The sequence below is a fragment of the Oryctolagus cuniculus genome, unplaced genomic scaffold, assembly GCF_964237555.1.
Source record: "Oryctolagus cuniculus unplaced genomic scaffold, mOryCun1.1 SCAFFOLD_92, whole genome shotgun sequence".
Lineage (NCBI taxonomy): Eukaryota > Metazoa > Chordata > Mammalia > Lagomorpha > Leporidae > Oryctolagus > Oryctolagus cuniculus.
In genome coordinates, this window is record NW_027208381.1 from 222629 (window position 1) to 241456 (window position 18828).

The following is an 18828-nucleotide window of genomic DNA, read 5'->3' on the forward strand; positions in this document are numbered from 1 at the left end:
ATTTATTTGTGAGAGAGGGAGGGAGAGAGAGAGGAGAGAAACAGGCAGACACAGAGAAAAAGCTCCCGTCTGCTGCTTCACTCCCCAAATGTCCACAGCAGCCAGGGCTGTACCAGCCTGAAGCTGGGGCTGGGAACCCCATCCAGGTCAGCCGCATCGGTGGCAGGGGCCCAGCTGCTTTGAGCCACCACCCGCTCCCTTCAGGATGGACATCAGCGAGGAACTGGCATTGCAGTAGAACTTGCACTCAGACCCAGGCACTCTGACTAGGGGTGTGGACATCCCAAGCAGCATCTTCACCTTTGTACCAATAGTGCACTTCCGTTTTGCATTTTTAAAACTTTTTAAAATTTTGAGCTAATTTAAAGCCCACTAAAGAGGCAAAAATCACATAGGAATTTTACATGTGTGCCTCACACAGCTTTTCCCAGCAACACCTTATATCCCTGAGCGTATTTTCGAAGTCAGGAAATTGGCAGTGGTACAATACTATTGGTTAAACTGTGGCACTTGTTTGGTTTTCATCAGTTTTTGTTGTTGCTGCTGCTGGTATGTAATACTGTGGGGTTTCTCCACAGGTGTAAATCAGTGTTGAGACCTCCACAATCAAGACACAAAACTCTCCATCACTGCAAAGGAACTCGTTCAATCAACCTCTGTATAATGACACCTTCCCCCTGACCCTAACTCTGGCAACCACTGGTCTGTTCTCCATCATTAAAATTTTGTCATTTCAAGTTTGTTCTAAAATTGGAATCGCACAGTGGATCCATTAGTTTTGAACAGAACCCAGTTTTTGGCCCCATGCGTTTTGTTGTTGTATGGCATTCAGACACCTAGCCAACATGCCTTTGCTGGAACAAAACTGTGAAATGCTGTCCCTCCCCTCCAGTTCTTTGAACAAATGCAAACATTTTTTTTTTTTATTTGACAGAGTTAGACAGTGAGAGAGACAGAGAGAAAGGTCTTCCTTCCGTTGGTTCACCCCCCAAATGGCCACCACGGCCGGCACACTGTGCCGATCCGAAGCCAGGAGCCAGGTGCTTCCTCCCGGTCTCCCATGCAGGTGCAGGGGCCCAAGCACTTGGGCCATCCTCCGCAGCCCTCCTGGATCATAGCAGAGAGCTGGACTGGAAGAGGAGCAACTGGGACTAGAACCCGGCGCCCATATGGAATGCTGGCACTGTAGGCAGAGGATTAACCAAGTGAGCCATGGTGCTGGCCAGCAAATGCATACATTTTAAAAAGAGGCATTATACATACATTTAAATAATGTATACATTATGCATGCATTTAAAAAGAGCCAGGGTGGCATGGGGTGGTATGACTCCTTCAGTTAGGAAAACTCAACTCTGAATTTCAGATCTTCTGAAATGAGATGCTGTAGTTGTGAGAGAGGCTGGGGGCTGATAACAGGAGGTCAAAGGAACTTTACATTCATTGATTATCTGTGTGTGCCAGCACTGATCTGGCCCTTGAGGACTAGCAGACTGGACTTTACAGTGTGGTGTAAGAAACACAGAAGGCTAGCATTGTGGCACCGGGGTTTAAACCACCTTCTGCAGTGCCAGTATCCCATAAGGGCACCGGTTCGAGTCCCGGCTGCTTCACCTCCTATCCAGCTCCCTGCTAGTGTGCCTGGAAAGGCAGAGGGGATGGCCCAAACGCTTGCACCCCTGCACCCATGTGGGAGACCCTGAAGAAGCCCCTGGCTCCTGGCTTCAGCCTGGCTCAGCCCTGGCTGTCTTGGCTGTTTAGGGAGTGAACCAGCAGATGGACTCTCTCTCTCTGTCGTTCCCCCTCTATCTGTAATTCTGAGTTTCAAATAAATAAGTAAATCTTTTTTTAAAAAATTATTTGAGTTATACAGATTTTGTGTATTTCCTAGATACAGATTTAGGAACGTAGTGACACTGCGCCCCCTACCTTCCTCTTGCCTGTGCTCCAACCCTTCCTTCTCACATTCCCACTCTTAATTTTTACAAAGATCTATTTTCAGTTTACTTAATTATTAAACAAAGAAACATTGGTGTCTTTTAAATGTTTTTAAAAGATTTATTTGTTTACTTGAAGGCCAGAAGGCCAGAGTTACAGAGAAGGAGAGAGAGAGAGAGTTTTACATCCACTGGTTCACTCCCCAGATGGCCGCAACAGCCAGAGCTGCCCCAGTGTGTAGCAAGGAACCAGGAGCTTCTTCTGGGTCTCCCACGTGGGCGCAGGGGCACAAGGATTTGGACCACAGCAGAGAGCTGGATCGGAAGTGGAGCAGCTGGGACTTCAACTGGCGCCCATTTGGGATGCTGGTACTGCAGGCAGTGGCTTTACCCACTACACCATAGCACCGGCTCCATAATGTTTTTTTTTTTTTTTTAATTAGGAAACAAAAAGAATTCAGAAGGAGCAAATCAGGGCTATTTTCCACTGAACCTCTCACAAAATCACCTTCTTTGATGAGAGGCATGAGTAGGAGCTTTGTCGTCGTGGAAGATTCTCTTGTAAAGCTTCCTGGGCATTTTTCTGCTAAGCTTTTGGGTGACTTTCTCGAAACAGCCTCGTAAGAAGCAGATGTCACCCCGCTTTATTCCCTAAAAAGTCAACAGCACAGTGCCTTGAGCACCTCCAATACTGTTGCCATGATCTTTGCTTTTGATCAGTCCACTTGTTTTTCTGAATTTCATGTTTTTAATATTTACTTTTTAGCCTTCTTTCTATAGGAAGTAATGTTCCATTGGTGCAGAATTACTTTGAGTTATATAATGTATTCAAGTGTCTATGTATTTTAAATATCATATTTATGTTCTTAGATTTAATCTTTTCAACATTTTTCCATGTTCACTTCGTATGTAGAGATCATACACATGCCTACTATTTTTCTTGAAAACAAGGATCACATGATGTAGGATTCATAACAGTTGTCACAAGTGAGGAAATAATGGTCTATTATTTCTTTTTTTAAAAAGATTTATTTATTTACTTGAAATACGGAGAGGCAGAGAGAGAGAGAGAGAGAGAGAGAGAGAGAGAGAGAGAGAGAAATCTTCTATCTGCAGGTTTACTCCCCAGATGGCCACAATGGCTGAAGCTGTGCTGATCCAAAGCCAGGAGCCAGGAGCTTCCTCCAGGTCTCCCATTGGGTGCAGGGGCCCAAGGACTTAAGCCATCTTCTGCTGCTTTCTCAGGACATAGCAGAGAGCTGGATCAGAAGTGGAGCAGCTGGGACTCAGACCAGCTGGCACTGTAGGTGGCGTGTTTAAATGCTGCACCACAGCTCCAGCCCCAATAATGGTATATTATTAAATTGTAGAGGTTGAATTCAATGGAGATAATATTTATAACTATGGACCAAACAATATGATACCCACACAGTTTTAATTGTTTCTTTCTCCTATGTGTGTGTGTGTGTGTGTGTGTGTGTGTGTGTGTATTAACCTCTACATAGGAGAGGAAACGTGATATTTGTCTTTCTGCATCTGCATTATTTCCTTAACATAATGATCTCCAGTTCCACCCAGAAGTCGGCATATGAAAGAGACTCTTGCACTCCCATGTTAATTGCAGATCAGTTCACAATAGCAAAGAAATGGACTCAACCAAGATGTCCATCAGCTGATGACTGGAAATAGAAAACGTGGTCATATGCAAGGTGGACTGTTAGATGCAGAACACAGTGGTTTCTTTGGCTTTGACTGGACCACATCCACCTCTTGGTAGCCACTTCTCTAGCTGTGCTTTGTCTTCAGAGTCCTTCAGGTAAAGCCAGGTTTCATCTCCTGTTATAACTCTTCAAAGAAATGCTTCAGAATCTTGGTGTCGCTTATTTAAAGTTTCCACTGAAAGTTCCGCTTTTGTCTGCAGCCGAGTTGGATGCCACATTCTGGCACCTGTTGAGTGGAAAGTTTGCTGCACTTTCTTTTTGTGGCCAGAGCTGTTTAAGCTGAACGAGTTGAGGTGTCTGCAGTGGTGGCTGCTGGTTCTGCTGTCAGTTGTGAGTCTTCGTCAAGTAGGGCTTGAATAAGTTTAATTGCTTCCTTGCAGATTGATGTGCGTAGTCTTCTGCTGTGGGCTTATCTTTAACATCCTCTTGTCCCTTTTTGAAATAATTTACCATTTGTAAATTGCTAATTCCACTGGAGCATTGTCTTAATTTCACCATTCTCCCCAACCTCCATAAACTTGGCATTTGTTCTTGCCTCAATTTTAGCAGAATCCATGCTGCTCTGATTCGGTGCCTGATTCAAATGATGTTTGATCTTTCCTAGGGCCTCAAACTAGGTTGTACTCAGGCACAGTATAATAAGTTAGTATGAATTTATTTTGGTGCAAATAAATTTTGCAGCTTAGGCACAGTTTTTTTTTAGAAACTTACTTTCCATGAAAATTTTGAAGACCCCTTGAATATCTCACTAGAGACCACTGGGCAGTTACTTAAGTCCGTGCCTCAGTCGGCTTCCCTTGAATTGCATCACTGGTAGTCCCTATGGAGTGTGTGCTGGCTGGGGGTCCTCCTTGCTGGTTCTGCTGCTCACTGCCTATACGGACTGCTTTCTCCAAGTTCATGGCCCTGGGGGTGCATAGCACAGAAAAGAAACAGAACAGGAGAGCTGCCTCTAGCTGTTCCTGCCTCCTAGGCTTGCCTCTCTCTGAGGTGGTAAGGGGCACATACTCCAGCCTCATGAGGACAGTTGTGCTTCATTTCTGGGCATGGGGCCTTTCTTTACCCTTCTCCCTCTGGTGTGAGACTCCCTTCTCTTGGAGTCTGAAAATCCCAGGCAGCCAAGATGTTCTCAACTCACTCTAACTAATGCTGTATCAGCCATGTGATGCCCCTGTGGAGATGCAGGCGTGCCTCTTTATTTTCCCCTCAGTGACAATAAGGTGTAGCTTGTAAATCTCTCAAGTTGATTTTTCACTTTTGATTGCAACCCAGGGCTGATGAAAATTTTCTGCATGTTTATGTCCCATCAGTCCTTCTAATGGAGAGAAAGGCATTTGACCCCTGTGCTCAAGTCAGTAGCCTACTCAAAGTCCTATGCATGACAGAATTTTGTTATGCATTTTAAATGATATGGAGCTCATATACACCCTAGATAAAACTTGATGTCTCTGGTTAAATCTTCCTGTTTAAATTTATCTGTCTTCCCAGAGCTGGCTCCACTGAACCCTGAAGCTTGAGGAAAGCAGCAGAGCACTTTCCCTGGGAAAGCAGGGGTGATGCCCTAGCGTTCACCTTCCCCTGACCTAACTCTGGACCTGCCCCATGGTGTCCAGCAGCTGTCTGCCGTGGGCATCACTCCTGATGGTCACACACTTGGGACATCTGTACCTGTGCAGCCACTCAGCCACTCCAGCCACTCTCCAGGGCTGGAGAGTGTAAATTCTGTGAATACAGGTACGGGCACAGCTAGTCTGCTGCTGCCTCTCTCATAGTCACATCGGTGTTGAGCACATGATGAACCCTCAGTATTTCCCAAAAATGAATGATTGCAATGAGTAGTGGAGATTTTGTCTACACAACTACCACACGCTGTAGCAAATATTTAAATATAACTAAGTAAGATAAATTTATAAATAACTATATAAAGAAATAAGCAGTTTAAATTAAGAAACTTCTGGGGCTGGTGTTGTGGTATGGTGTATTAAGCCATTGCCTGCAATGCTGGCATCATATATGGATGCCAGTTCAAGTCCTGGATGCTCTGTTTCCCATCTGGTTTCCTCTTTCTTTTTTTTAATTTATTGTATTTATTTGAGAGGTAGAGTTACAGTGAGAGGGAGAGATATCCGCGGGTTCACTCCCCAAATGGTCGCAACCGCCGGAGCTGCGCCCATCTGAAGCCAGGAGCTTCTTCCCGGTCTCCCACGTGGGTGCAGGGGCCCAAGCACTTGGGCCATCTTCTACTGCTTTCCCAGGCCATCGCAGAGAGCTGGTTTGGAAGAGGAGCAGCCGGGACTAGAACTGGTGCCCATACGGGATGCTGGCGCCAGAGGTGGAGGAGTAATCTACTGGGCCACGGCACTGGCCCCTAGTTTCCTGTTAATATGCCTGGGATAGAGTGGAAGACGTCCCAAGTCCTTGGGCCACTGCACCCCTGTAGGAGACCCAGATACTATTCCAGACTCCTGGCTTTGGTCTGGCCCAGTCTAAACCATTTACCTTCATGTGTAATTAAATTTGAAACAGAATAGCTAAATGGAGTCCAGAAATATCCTACTGGCAAATTAGAGGGTGGACTCATTTACCCAGATAAGGATTCTTAACATTACAAAGGGGAAAAAAGGTCCCTTGAAGTAGCACTTACTTAAGTGTTTGTTTACACATCATTACTTGCTTAACAGAGGACGAAACTAAAAGTTCAGTTGTTCCAAGCTATTGCTGATTAAACAGCAATCAGAAATGAAGATAAAGTGTAAGATTGTAATAACAAATGGACACTTATACATCCATTATAAAAAATCTCATTTTATATAACCCAAAGGGAAAATTCCAGAATCTCCAGGTCTCTGCAGGACACCCAGCCTCTTATTCAAACCACATTTAGCTCACACAAGTAACTGCATAGCTCTGAGCACCTGGGAAGTACGAGGAAGAGACAAGGGATTCTCATTCTTGGATTCTTGGCTCCACATTGCTGTGTCATTAATTCTCCCACTCTTTTGGCCAGAGGAGAAAGAAGGGAGGAGAAATGCCAGGAACTTCAGCAGTCCGTGTAAAGGATCCCAATCACAGGAATCTTGATTCTGTGAACGGGAAAATGGGGTGACTGGGCAGGCCCATTGCTAAGGCCCCATCCAAGCCACTCTGTGTTTTCTCTTGCAATTCTGTGGCAGCAGCAGTTTTCCCTCTGTATGTCAGTAAAAGAAACCTGGCTTCCAAAAAGGAAAGGCAATTTATTCAAGTTTGCTAAGCACGCAAATGAAGGTCCAACTCCATTGGGCTCCCAAGCCTATGACTTCCCCCTTACACATTCTGCCTCTGCAGACATAGCCCAAGGTGACAGGTGATGAAGATGTTACAGGCCTAGGTCTCTTAATCTTTATTCCAGTTTCTTGACCCTACAGAGATAAGGACTCAAGTGTCATAAAGAGCCATATATACAGTGCCCCAGTGAGAGCAGGATTCCTTTAACAGAGAGAGTGCGTGCATTCACAGGTGAGTGTGGTTACTCCACACAGATACCTGTCACGCAGAGAGCTGCCTATGAGGAGAGAGGGCAGGAGGAGTTCAGAGAGGACACGGGCACGGTCAAAGGCCTAACAGCAGCCCTCTCAGTATCAGTGTCTTTCCCGAGATCGGGCTGGTGGAGTTTAGCTTGAGTGAGGCTCTCTGAGAGTTCGCTGGTACCTCCACATGTAGGTTAACTTCCACCTGGTCATCATAGTGTCTTCTTCCTGGTTCTGGATGGGACACAGGTGCATCCTGAGAAAGTGGGGTACAAGATTGACAGGGAAGGGATGGAGTTACAGTGCAGGGCTGGCAGAAAGCCCCACTCACATATTTCTCCATAATCTTCCTGCCTAGTTCCCCCAAATCACAAATAGAAAACGAGCAGATCCGCCTCTGTAAACATGATTTGAGGGCTCAGACTAGGTAGTAACAAATCCATGATTTGGATTAAAAAGTTCTTAGGTGCTTTAACCCTGTTCCTTCTATATTCACAGACAGAATTGGTATTGGTCCTACTAGTTAATTATCAGGATTATCCTTAGAGGTCTGACTTAAGGTTCAGATGAAGCAGAGAGAAGTCAGACTTAAGCAGCCTGTGTTCACCCCAAGCCCAAGATGGAACTGGGTACCGTTGATTGCTAGAATTTCCTACTACCCTGAACTCAGATTTTAGCTTTAGGAGATCACAAGTTGTAAAATCTATTCAAATGAATAGATTTCAAAATAATTACTGCCTGATGAATACTGAGATATTCATCATTTAAGCTCAGTCTTATCACATACTTCACCTGACATTAACCAGGCACACCATAAGTATGCCTGAAATTAATACAGTTGGTCTCTAGGCAACTCCAGTCTTTCCCCCACAACCCCATGGGTTCCATGAAACCATCAGTCACGTACTTAGCACTCTCTGACTTTTTAAATAATTAAAACCCTTACAGTCAGGTTTGTTGCATTTGTATTCATTTCCCTCACTCTCTTGAGGGATTTCTTTGGGTAGCTTTAAAAAAGATATTTTATTTATTTGTTTATTTGAAATTCAGTGTGACAGAGATAGGAGAGACAGAAAAAGGGGTCTGATTAACTCCCCAAATGGCCACAGCCACCAGGTTTGAGCCAGGCCAAAACCAGGGATGAGGAACTCCGCCTGGGTCTTTCACGTGGGTGGCAGGGACTGAAGTACTTGGGACATCTTCACAGCTTTTCCAGGCACATTAGCGGGGAGCTAGATCAGAAGCAGGCCAGCCAGGTTGGAACCAGAACTCCAATATGAGATGTGACATCGCAAGCCGTGGCTTCACCCTTGGTGCCATTATTTATCTTTTTTGAAGTTTATATAAGGGTTCAGCATTTATTGAATGATTTCTATGTGGCAAATAAATTCTCAGAAAGTATTTACTAATTTTAATATTTGAATGCAAAATGATATATTTGGTGACAGCAGGATTTCAGCATAATTGCAAACCACTCGTACCTTCATTCAGTCATTCAGCAAATGTTTGTGTTCGCTGTTTGTGTCACACTAGGAATGCAAATACAGAGGTGATTGGCAAGCTTTCTGTCCCTTATAAACCTTCTAATAGGGTGTGAGAAAATGAGAAATTATTGATTATAAGAGAAGAAAATAGAAAGTGCATTGCTGTTGGCAAAGTCTAGGGAAGAATACACAAAGACAGAACCGAACATGAATGGCAGAAGGAGGTGCGAGAATGGAGAGGCTTTGGATGGGAATTGTGTGAGAAGTGACTTGGAATCAGCCAGGTGGACCAAGAAGAAAGGAAGGTAAAAGCACAAGCTTCTGAGACTTGATATTCCAGGGGCCAAGGAGAGTCTCAAGTATGACTGAGTGACACCTGGAAACGAATCAGGAGACGGAGGTGGAAAGTGCGCCTTTCCCTGTGCCTCTGTCTGTGCCCACATGCGCTGAGCACACAGGGCCTGAGCAGCAGGGAACTGTGATATGCAGCACGGCCCTGGCGGAGCAGCAGAGCTGAGAGGTGCTGGCTCCTGTGTGAAGGACAGCACTGCTCTGCAAGGTGAGGCCGAGCTTGCAGGAAGCCAACCCCGGTAGCTGGCCTGAGAGACAGGCCAGAGGGGGCAGTGCAGAACCCCAAGGCATCTGCCATCCATGGCTCACAGTGTGACTCGGGGACTAGATTCTCCTTGATTGCCACCATGATCAGGAGGCCCAACTGAGATGAAGAGGAAACTGGGATGAGGCCTCATCCAGTGCAGCCCAATGGCCAAAGAAAATGGAGACAAATCTAACAGCTGTGGCCTTGTTCCTGTGCAACCTGCAGGCCCCGTGGGGTCCTGAGGACCTGCATAGAAACTGAAGCTCGCTTCCTGTTTGAGACACAGGCACTGGGGTTGGACATTTGAAGGGACAAAGGCTAGACTTTGGGGATGAATAAATCTGGCCCAGAACATGGCTCCAGAAAAAAGAAACCTGAGCTATTTTTAGCAGAACGTCTAGTCTCAGTTTTCCAAGCTGCATACCAACCCCTATTGACCTCTGACCTGTTCCCACATTCATTTTCCTTTCCTGACCTGGAGTGTCTGACCTCTGGAAGAGAGTAGATAATGAAACTCTAGGAGGCTCCAGGCCAGTTCAGCAAAGGCCAGATGAAAAAAAGTCCACGGAAGATCAGTTGAAGGGATATGAGGGCAGCCAGGACAAAGCGGAGAGGGAGCTATGAAGAGTAGGTTCCATGTCAGAGGAAGATCAGGCAGGAAGCAGTTATAAAATATTTTAGGCTTTTGAGAGCCACATTCTATCTGCATCGCTTATTGTTATTTTGGTTTGCTTTTAAAAAGATTTTTATTATTTATTTATTTGAAAGGCAGAGTTAGAAAGAATCTTGCATTTGCTGGCTCATCCCCCAAATGGCTGCCAAGGCCCAAGGCTGGGCCAGGCCAAAGGCAGGATCCTGGATGCCATTCAGGTCTTCCCCGTGGGTGCAGGGGCCCGAGCACTTGGGCCATCTTCCACTGCTTTCCCACGTGCATTAGCAGGGAGCTGGGTTGGAAGTGGAGCAGCAAAGCTTGAGCTGGCACCCACATGGGATGCTGTGGCCGTAGGTGGCAGCTTACCCCGCTATGCCACAACCGTGGCCCCCAGATGTACATTTAAAGCCTGTGTTGTGTGCTGCATTAAATGAGACCACAGCAGGCCCTGTCTAGGGAATGTACCAGAAGAGCAGTCAGCCCGGGTTTGATTGTGCTTTCCCCCAAGTGTTCATGTGTTAGGAGCTTAGCTCCCAGGGTACGATGGAATTTTAACAGGTGAGGCTACATGGAAGGGCCTGAGGATGCTGGTTTTCTGGAGTGAGTCCTTGTGAGAATGAGTTGTCATTAAAGCCTGACATGACCTCTGACTCTCTCTCAGGCTTCCTGTCTCCCAATGTGGTTTCTCCCTCTGCCAAGCATCCCTGCATTGTGATGCCATCTGCCACGAGACTCCCTGAAGCAAAGCCAGTGCTGCCACCGCCCCCTGGAACCTCAGAACCGTGAGTGCTTCTCTGTTCTCTGTAAGGTTCCTCAACCTCAGTGGTTCAGTATAGCAATGAGAAATGGGCTAATAGACAACCGAATGTTGTTAAGAATTTGGAAAGTTAAGGACCATGTACGTCACAGTCAGTTTGCTTCGTGATCATCAGAATTCGGATCAGCGTAACTGCAGTTTTGTTCACATGGTCAAGAACCGAATCCACAGGGGGACAGTAGGTTCCTGTTGCCCCACGGGTTTCCTTCCTTGCTCCTTCCCTGACCCTCTTCACGTTTCCCCACCCTGGGCCCCTTCTGTTCTTCCCCTTTTAAGCTCAGTTGTGTCTCCCTGGGACATCTTCCTGCTGCATTTGTTCAAGGCCAAGGTGATGGGAACCATCTGAAAGCTTTCCTCTTACCTATTTCTCCATCAAAGGCTGTCAGTCACTTTGCTTGACAGCTGATGCTGCAGGTAGAAAGCCCTGACTTCCCTTCCTCCTAGGTCAGTGGCACAAAAGCAGAGCCTCCTAACATCTGGAAATGGGAAAACTTTTCAAAAATGACTCAGCAGTTGCTGTAGGTGAGGGATTGCCTGGTAATGATGCCTGGGGGAGTGACAGAGCAGATGTACCACACCTCCCCTAAGTCTCCTAACAAAGGATCCCTTTGCCTTCTCTCTGAGAGGGAAGAAGTGGAATAAGGAGGGAAACGGAACTCCGGCCCTTGCTGATACCATGGAGTGAGGCTCACGGAGTCCAAATCCTCTTGGAAGCCTGTATTTTCACTCTTTATTCCAACTGTCATTTCACAGTTGGCTTTCTGGGTAAAGAATGGTTCTGCACATCTGCAAGACAATCTCTCTGCATATCTGTGCAGGAATCTTCTTCATCTGCAGCCTTGTGTACTCATGAGCTCATTTGATCCTTACAGCTGTCATACGTAATCTTTGCCATGATGATAAAAATCATTTAATTCTTACTCTGTTCCACCGAGTATCCTAGGGGTTTTAGGCTGCCTAACTTAATCCATATGAATCCTAGGATGGAGATATCTGATTGTTCCCATTTTGCAGATGCACAAGCTTAAAAGCTGGATAGTTAGTTTATCTCCCTTAGACAAAGATGGTCAACTTTTCAAGGTCGTGTAGCTTTTTGATTACAGAGCTGGCATCAACGGTGAGGTGTGCTGTTAGCATCTCCCCAGTGTTTGTGTTAGGATGTTAGGTTGTTACACACTTATCTCGCTGAGCAGTGTTTCTGAAACTGTAGTTTTTTTAAGAAAAGATTTATTATTTATTTGAAGGGCAGAGTGATAGGATATTAAAGAGAAAGAGAGAGGGAGAGAGAGAGATAAAGACATGTCTTCCATCTGCTGATTCACTCCCCAAATCGCCACAACACCCAAGGCTGGGCCAGGCTAAAACTAGGAGCCTGGAACTCCATCTGTGTCTCCCACATGGATGAAAGGGGCTCAAGGACTTGGGCCATTCTCCACTGCCACCCCAGGCACATTAGCAGGGAGCTAGAGTGGAAGCAGAGCAGCAGTGTTCTAACCGGCACTCTAATATAGGATGCAGGTGTCAAAGGCTTAACCCTCTGTGCCTTACCGCCACCTCCATTGTTTCTCAGACTTCAATGTGTGCAGATTCACCTGTGAAGCTTGTTAAATGCAGATTCATGCAGTAGGTCTGGGGTGAGGCCCATGAACTTGCATTTCAGTAGCTCCTGGGTGATACTGATGCCATGGACCCAGGCTTGACACTTCATATACTTTAGCTTTTAGGACATCACTTGGAGGTGCAACCCTTGTCTCATCAGTGTCCATTTTGAGATTAAAGACCACTTTCAATAGAAGGTTTGTGTCACTGCCTCATCTTGGTAGCTCTGAACATGCTGCAAGCTAGTGCTTTGAGTGAGCAGGTGAGCTGACCATGTGAAGGCAGAGAGCAATCCATGAGCCAGGTCCTGAAGAACCTCAGAGAAGCCACATCATAGGGCCTCTAAATGCCTTTTTCTGAGAGCTGGGGAAAGCGTTGGCTGCAGAGGAAAGTCCACTCGGCGTGAGAGATGCACCAGGGGAGAGAGACCTACGCCTTGTTCCAAAGGATGCATGCTTTCCCCTCGGGTTATCAAAGCATTGCACTTCCTTTACAGATCATGTGCAAGGTATATAAAATAACGGAAGAGCTTCTCAACTCACCAAACGTTCAGAATCTAGCAAGAACCACTATTTACAACTTTTAGGTATCTCCAATGAGTTTTTAAGTGAGATGAAGACATCAACTGGGAGATAAAACAGTTGAGATCTCTCTGTGCTTTTAGATTCATGTCCTGGGATTTGTTTAAAATTCCATCAGCAACATCTTCCTGTGTTGTTAAAGATTCTTTGTAAACGTCATTTTTGATGGGGCCATAGTTTTTCAATCAATTATCCCCATTGTAATTTCTTTAACTAATCCCACATTGCTGTCCTTTCTAGTTACTTTCTGAGGTTTCACTGTTAAGATCAATGTTGAAATACATCTCTGTTGATGAGTTTTGTGATTTCCTTTCAGTAAGTCCTCAGCAGTGAAGTTAGGGGAGCAGTGGTTCCAGACATGTTTGAGAATTACTCACTGCTGCCAACTTGCCTTCCAGAACAGCTCTTCTCTGGAAAGGACATTTATGGGCATCTTCTCCAACATGTGGTCCTGGGTCCTGAGGCAGAACACATGCTCTGGGCCTTCCTCCTCAGGGAACTTCAAAGGGTGTCAGTTTACAGTTCCTGGCATCAGCCCCCTGGTTATTGCAGGCACTGAGGAGTGACCCAGTGATTGCCAGCTCTCTCTCTCTCTCTCTCTCTCTCTCTCTCTCTCTCACACACACACACACACACACACACACACACTCACACAAGTAAGGTGTGTTCCCTGTGTCGTGTTGTACTGACTTGAGTTTCTTGCTCATGTCTGAAGCAATTCTAGTCCCACATTATGTACCAGGATTTCACAAGATTATAATGGAGCTCGACAATTCTGATCACCTGTTGGTGTCTTAGCCATTGTAGCATAGGAATGCAACACATTACTCGTGTGTGTGTGTGATGATGCCAGTATAGCTAAACCTACTGCACTGCCAGTTGTACAGCACAATTGTGTACATTATATACAATTTTTAACATTCTATTTGAGAGAGGGGGAGCTATCTCCTCCTTTCTTTCATTCCTCAAATGTGTGCAACATCAAGGCTGGGCCGAGCCAAAGGAAAGAGCTGGGAACTCAGTCTGGCTCTCCCATGTAGGTGGCAGGGACCCAACCAGTTGAGCCATCACCCGTTGCTTCTAAGGGTGCACATTTAAAAGAAGCTGGAATCAGGAGTAGAGATGGGACTTGAACCCAGACACTGTGATATGGGATGTGGGCATTCCCAGGGACATCCTCTTTTAAAGACTTGCTTTTATTCTCCAAGAGCATTTTTCAAATGATTCATTGCATTATACAGGCACTGCTTATTCCCCCTCCCTCCATCTTTTCCTTCCTTGGCTTACATTTTTACTTAGTTATTTATTCTTTTTATTTCTTCTGATTTTTAAGTTTTTTAATACACAGAAAATAGATTTCATGTGTTTCCTAGGTACAATTATAAGAAATGAAACGCAGTTTCAAGTGACATCTGATATGCTGTGCTAACCACCTGTCCCTACAGTGCATAATACTGATAATGAAAATTTGCGACCATGTTACTGATTTATGTACTATGTCATACACTGTTTTAGAGTGTACTCCTTTGACTTGCAAAGGAATCTTTAAAATAGCATGCTGTGTTGGGCTTGTTGCAGCTTCATACATCTTGTAGTTACCACGTCTCTTTACTGCATCAAAAGATCACTTTATGTGGTTGGCCTATCCCATCCACGTTCATGTGATTACCCTCTGTGATGACAGCAAAATGAAGAAATGCCTGATAATGCATTGCTCAGCGTATATCCCCATCATTAAGCAACACATGATTGTACTATATTCTGATGGAGATTGCCTTTGTCCTGTGTTTCTGTACAGAGCCCCAGTGACCATGCAAGGGGCAGATCTGTGATGCATTATTAATTAGGCCTATTCCCCTAAGCAGTGGTGGGAGTGGACTGTTGAGAAAGGGAGGAGGGCAGTATGTGGCAGAGCTGGTTAAGCCTCTGCCTGTAGTGCTGGCATCCCAGATGCGTGTTGGTCTGAGTTCCACATGCTCCACTTCTGATCCAGCTCCCTGCTAACACACCTAGAAAAGCAACAGAGGATGGCCCAAGTGCTTGGGCTGCTGTCCCCCACGTGGAAGATCTGGATGGGGTTACAGGCTCCTGGCTTCGACCTGGCCCAGCACCAGCTGTTGTGGTCATTTGGGGAGTGAGCTAGCAGGTGAAAAGTCACTCTCTCTCTCCCTCCCTCTCCTGTTTCCGCTCCCTCTCCTTCTCTCTCTGTAACTCTGTCTTTAGAATAAATAAACTACTGACTTTCCAATGAATAAGATCCAAGTTGAGGATCCTACATCAATGAATATGTTTTCCATAAAACCAAGCATAGTGGAAGTTCTTGGGTTTTGGCTTCTAGATGACAGACACATCGGAGTTTCTAGATTGCATTTTATTTCACCTATAACCTGTTCTCAGAGACTGATTCAGCTCTAGCTCAGAAGGCTCGTGATGTGCTCCTCTGCTGCGTCCTACCATTGTTCCCTGCTTCCTTCCAGAGTCAGGGCAGTCCTTCCCCAGGGGCAGGCTCACCTCTGGCGTTTGGCTGTTTGCTGTTCTATTGCCTGGGATGCTTCTTCTCCCCATACAGACAGAGTCCTTCAAAATGTTCTTGGAGCAGTGGAGTGCAAGAAAAGTTAATGTTGGTGCATAGAGTTTTTGGAGCCCATGCATAATTTTACCATAAATAGGCACTTGCTCTGAAATTGTTGAATATTCCTTGTACTTGCACTTGAATGGCTCCTTTTCCCATTGTCATCAACTCTCTGCTCAAATACTTCTCTGTGAGAGAACCTTTCCCAGGTGATTACTTTAAAATAATGTCCAGTCTCTCTTGCACTGCTTTATTTTTCCTATTGTTCCTACATTCTGACGTGGTGGGTATTTATTTGCTTATTAACCATGCCCTAGTCTGTGTGGTTCGCAGCTGTAACTCTAGCACCTGGATGAACTGGCATGTAGCAGATTCCCAGAAGACATATATGGAATTGGAGAATTTTAATGTGAATTTGTTTTATTTTTAGTTTCTTTGTTATGAAAGACTACTCGTATGCATGCATCCAAATTCATTATCAATTTAGAACACATTTTAGTAGGATCTATTATATGCATAGAACTGTTCCTTTTTTCCAAAGCTGCTTTGCCTATTTTGCCTATTTAGGTTCTTTGCATTTCTGTATGATTTTACAACAAACTGGCCATGTTTTCCAGAAAAAAGAAAAAAAGTTCTGCTAGATTTGGTTAGGGATTGTTTGAATCCTTTGATCATTTTTGGTAAAATGGCATCTGGACAATATTGAGTCTCCCAATCCATAAACATGGAGTGGCTCTTAGTTTATTCATGTCTTTCTTAGGTTCCTTTGGTCATGTTTTTAGTTTTCCATGTCAGTCCTCCAACTTCTGTGGATTCTGCAGTTGTGACTTGAATCAATTAAGGCCTGAAAATATTTGCCAAAACAAAATTGCACTGTATTGAACATGTCCAGTGTTTTTCCTTTATATTATTCCCTAAACAGCATGGTCCAAGAACTGTTTACATAGCATTTACATCGTATTGGGTAATATAAGATCTAGAAGTGACAAAGTATACAAGAGGACGTGCATACGTTGTATGCAAAGACTATGCCCTTGTACTGAAGGACTTCAGCAGCCACGGTTTTAGTATTCTCGGAAAGTCCTGGAAACAATGCCCCACAGTTACTAAAGGATGTCTGTATAGGAATGTATTTATTTTTCTCATATATTTTTTTCAGTGCTGTCGTGAACAGAACCGTTTTCTTAATTTCACACTTGGATTATTCATTGTTCACATATGTAGTTAACCTTGATTTTTATATACTGATTTGGAACTCAGAGACCTTGCTGATCTCTATTTTTAGTTCTGGTCACTTTGTGTTTCTTAAAACATTCCATATATGAGATTGTACATGCAAATAAAGACAGCCTTACATCTGTTTTCCACTGTGAATAGAGCTTATTTCAGTGTGATAGTACTGGATATAATTTCTAGAACAATGTAGAATGAGAGTGGCAAGAGCTGAAATCTATGCATTGCTGTGGATCCTAGGGAGACCACATTCAGTCTCCCATCCTTGAGTATGATATGGGGAGTAGGGTTTCCATAGAAGCCACTTGTCATGTTGAAGACATTGGAAACTATTTTTAACTGCATGACAGTGAAAGCATACATAGAGATTAGTGGGATACTAAGCCTAATATTTAACATAATTGATCTGTCATTGCTCATACCACCACTCTACCATCACAAAGGTTTCAACTTAGTGATACCCAGTGTTTCTGCCACTGGCATTTTGGATGGGTATTCTTTGTTTGTGACTGTCCTGTGCTTTGTAGGGAGTTTAGCACCACCCTGGTATTCTAAAGACTAAATGTTGATGGTGCACACCTATTAAAGTTGTGGTAGTTGTTCTAGCTGGGATCCAGTGCCAGTGGATTTTCTTAGTTACCTTTTCCTCTGAAAATGTGCGTATTTTATAGTTACTCTTAAAGTGGTAGGATTCTGTATTGATATTTTTCTCTCATAAATTTAAAAATGTGTTGACACTGTCTTCTGAACTCCATCGTGGTCATCAAATCAGTATTCTCCATATGTACTGTGTTATTTTTCTCTGAATGTCTTTAAAATTTTCCCTTTTTTTGTTTCAGCATGTTAGCTGGTATTCCTAGGAGTCTGTGTGTGTGTGTGTGTGTGTGTGTGTGTGAGAGAGAGAGAGAGAGAGAGAGAGAGAGAGAGAAGGGAGAGAGAGGGGGAGAGTTTAAATTGTATTGGTTTAAATGTGCTTATTAATTCTGTAAATGCATGATGTCATTCCCCACAGAAGTGGAATGAAGTCTCCATCTGAAAACAAAAACAAAACTAGTGCATGTATGAAGTCTGATAATGCCAAACACACACCAGTGGAGTTTGAATTTATTACTCATCTAATGCAACTCTCTGGAGAGAGTAGGGCAGGTTTCCCAAGCAGATATGAAATGACGTGAAAGAGCAAGGCAAGGGATTGGCTTGGGTATTTTACTGTGTGGAGGGATTAAGGCCAGGATGAATGATCCTGCATGGATTGAACACTCCCTGGTGCAAAAAGAGAGCACACGTGGACTTTCCTGTTTGCTCGTCCAGATGTAGGACACAGAAGAAAGATGACTTAAAAATAGGTATCAATCACACATCACAGATGGAATTAAACAATTCATTAGATGTCAGTAAAACTTGAAACATTTAGAAAACTTCATCTCCAACATTTTTTTTTATTCTGAACTTCCCCTCCCTGTTCTCTCTCTTCTCTCTCTCCTGTGTGTGTGTGTGTGTACACTTCTGCCTCCACCTCTCCCTCCTGTAAATCTCCCCCCATCCCTGATATTTGATAGCTGCAATTACCCTGTCTTCAGGGTCACTTAGTCCTCCTCATCTCTATTCTGATGTAAACACACAGTGTGTCCCTAATGGTAGATACTGCATTTTTATTGTAGAATGCCCTCTCAGATTCTTTGTGTAGTTTCCATTTTCTGATTACATTTCATAACTTTTACTTGTATGAGCACATTTTCCTTTATCTATGAAATATAACTATCATAGCTAATTGGGTACCTTTGTTTACTAATTTCAGTATCGAAATCATCTTGGGATCTGAAAGTTTCAGCTGATTGTTTTGTCTCTTGAGAATAGGTCACTGTTCACTGATCTTTGTTGCATTTTGTTTTCACGGTATCCTGTACTAATATGGAGATGCTGGATTTTAGATTTTCCCCTGAGGAATATTAACTAGGTTGTACCTCAGTTGATAACTGTGTTTCTTTGTTTGTTGACTCCAATAAGAGTTCAGTTCCTTTCTTTCTTCTTTTTTTGTTTGAGAGGTAGAGTTACAGACAGTGAGAGAGACAGAGAGAAAGGTCTTCCTTCCGTTGTTTCACCCCCAAAATGGCCGCAACGGCCAGTGCTG

At 44.3% G+C, this 18828-nt stretch overlaps 1 protein-coding gene across 21 annotated transcripts in view; it reads left to right on the forward strand.

Moving 5' to 3' along the window:
* LOC127485578 (uncharacterized) overlaps window positions 1-18828 on the forward strand; it is a 90707-nt gene that overhangs the window by 33347 nt on the left and 38532 nt on the right. For 14 of the 21 annotated variants that reach the window (XR_011386138.1, XR_011386137.1, XR_011386136.1 and 11 more), the window contains one exon: window positions 10557-10677. Coding sequence is in view for 6 of the 21 variants with exons in the window: in XM_070067849.1 (XP_069923950.1) it covers window positions 10557-10677 (121 nt within the window). In the remaining 15 variants the exon portion in view is untranslated. Of the gene's footprint in view, window positions 1-578; window positions 9416-10556; window positions 10691-12436; window positions 16536-18828 lie in introns of those variants that run through there. The other 7 variants (XM_070067855.1, XM_070067853.1, XM_070067852.1 and 4 more) reach the window with 4 other exon arrangements.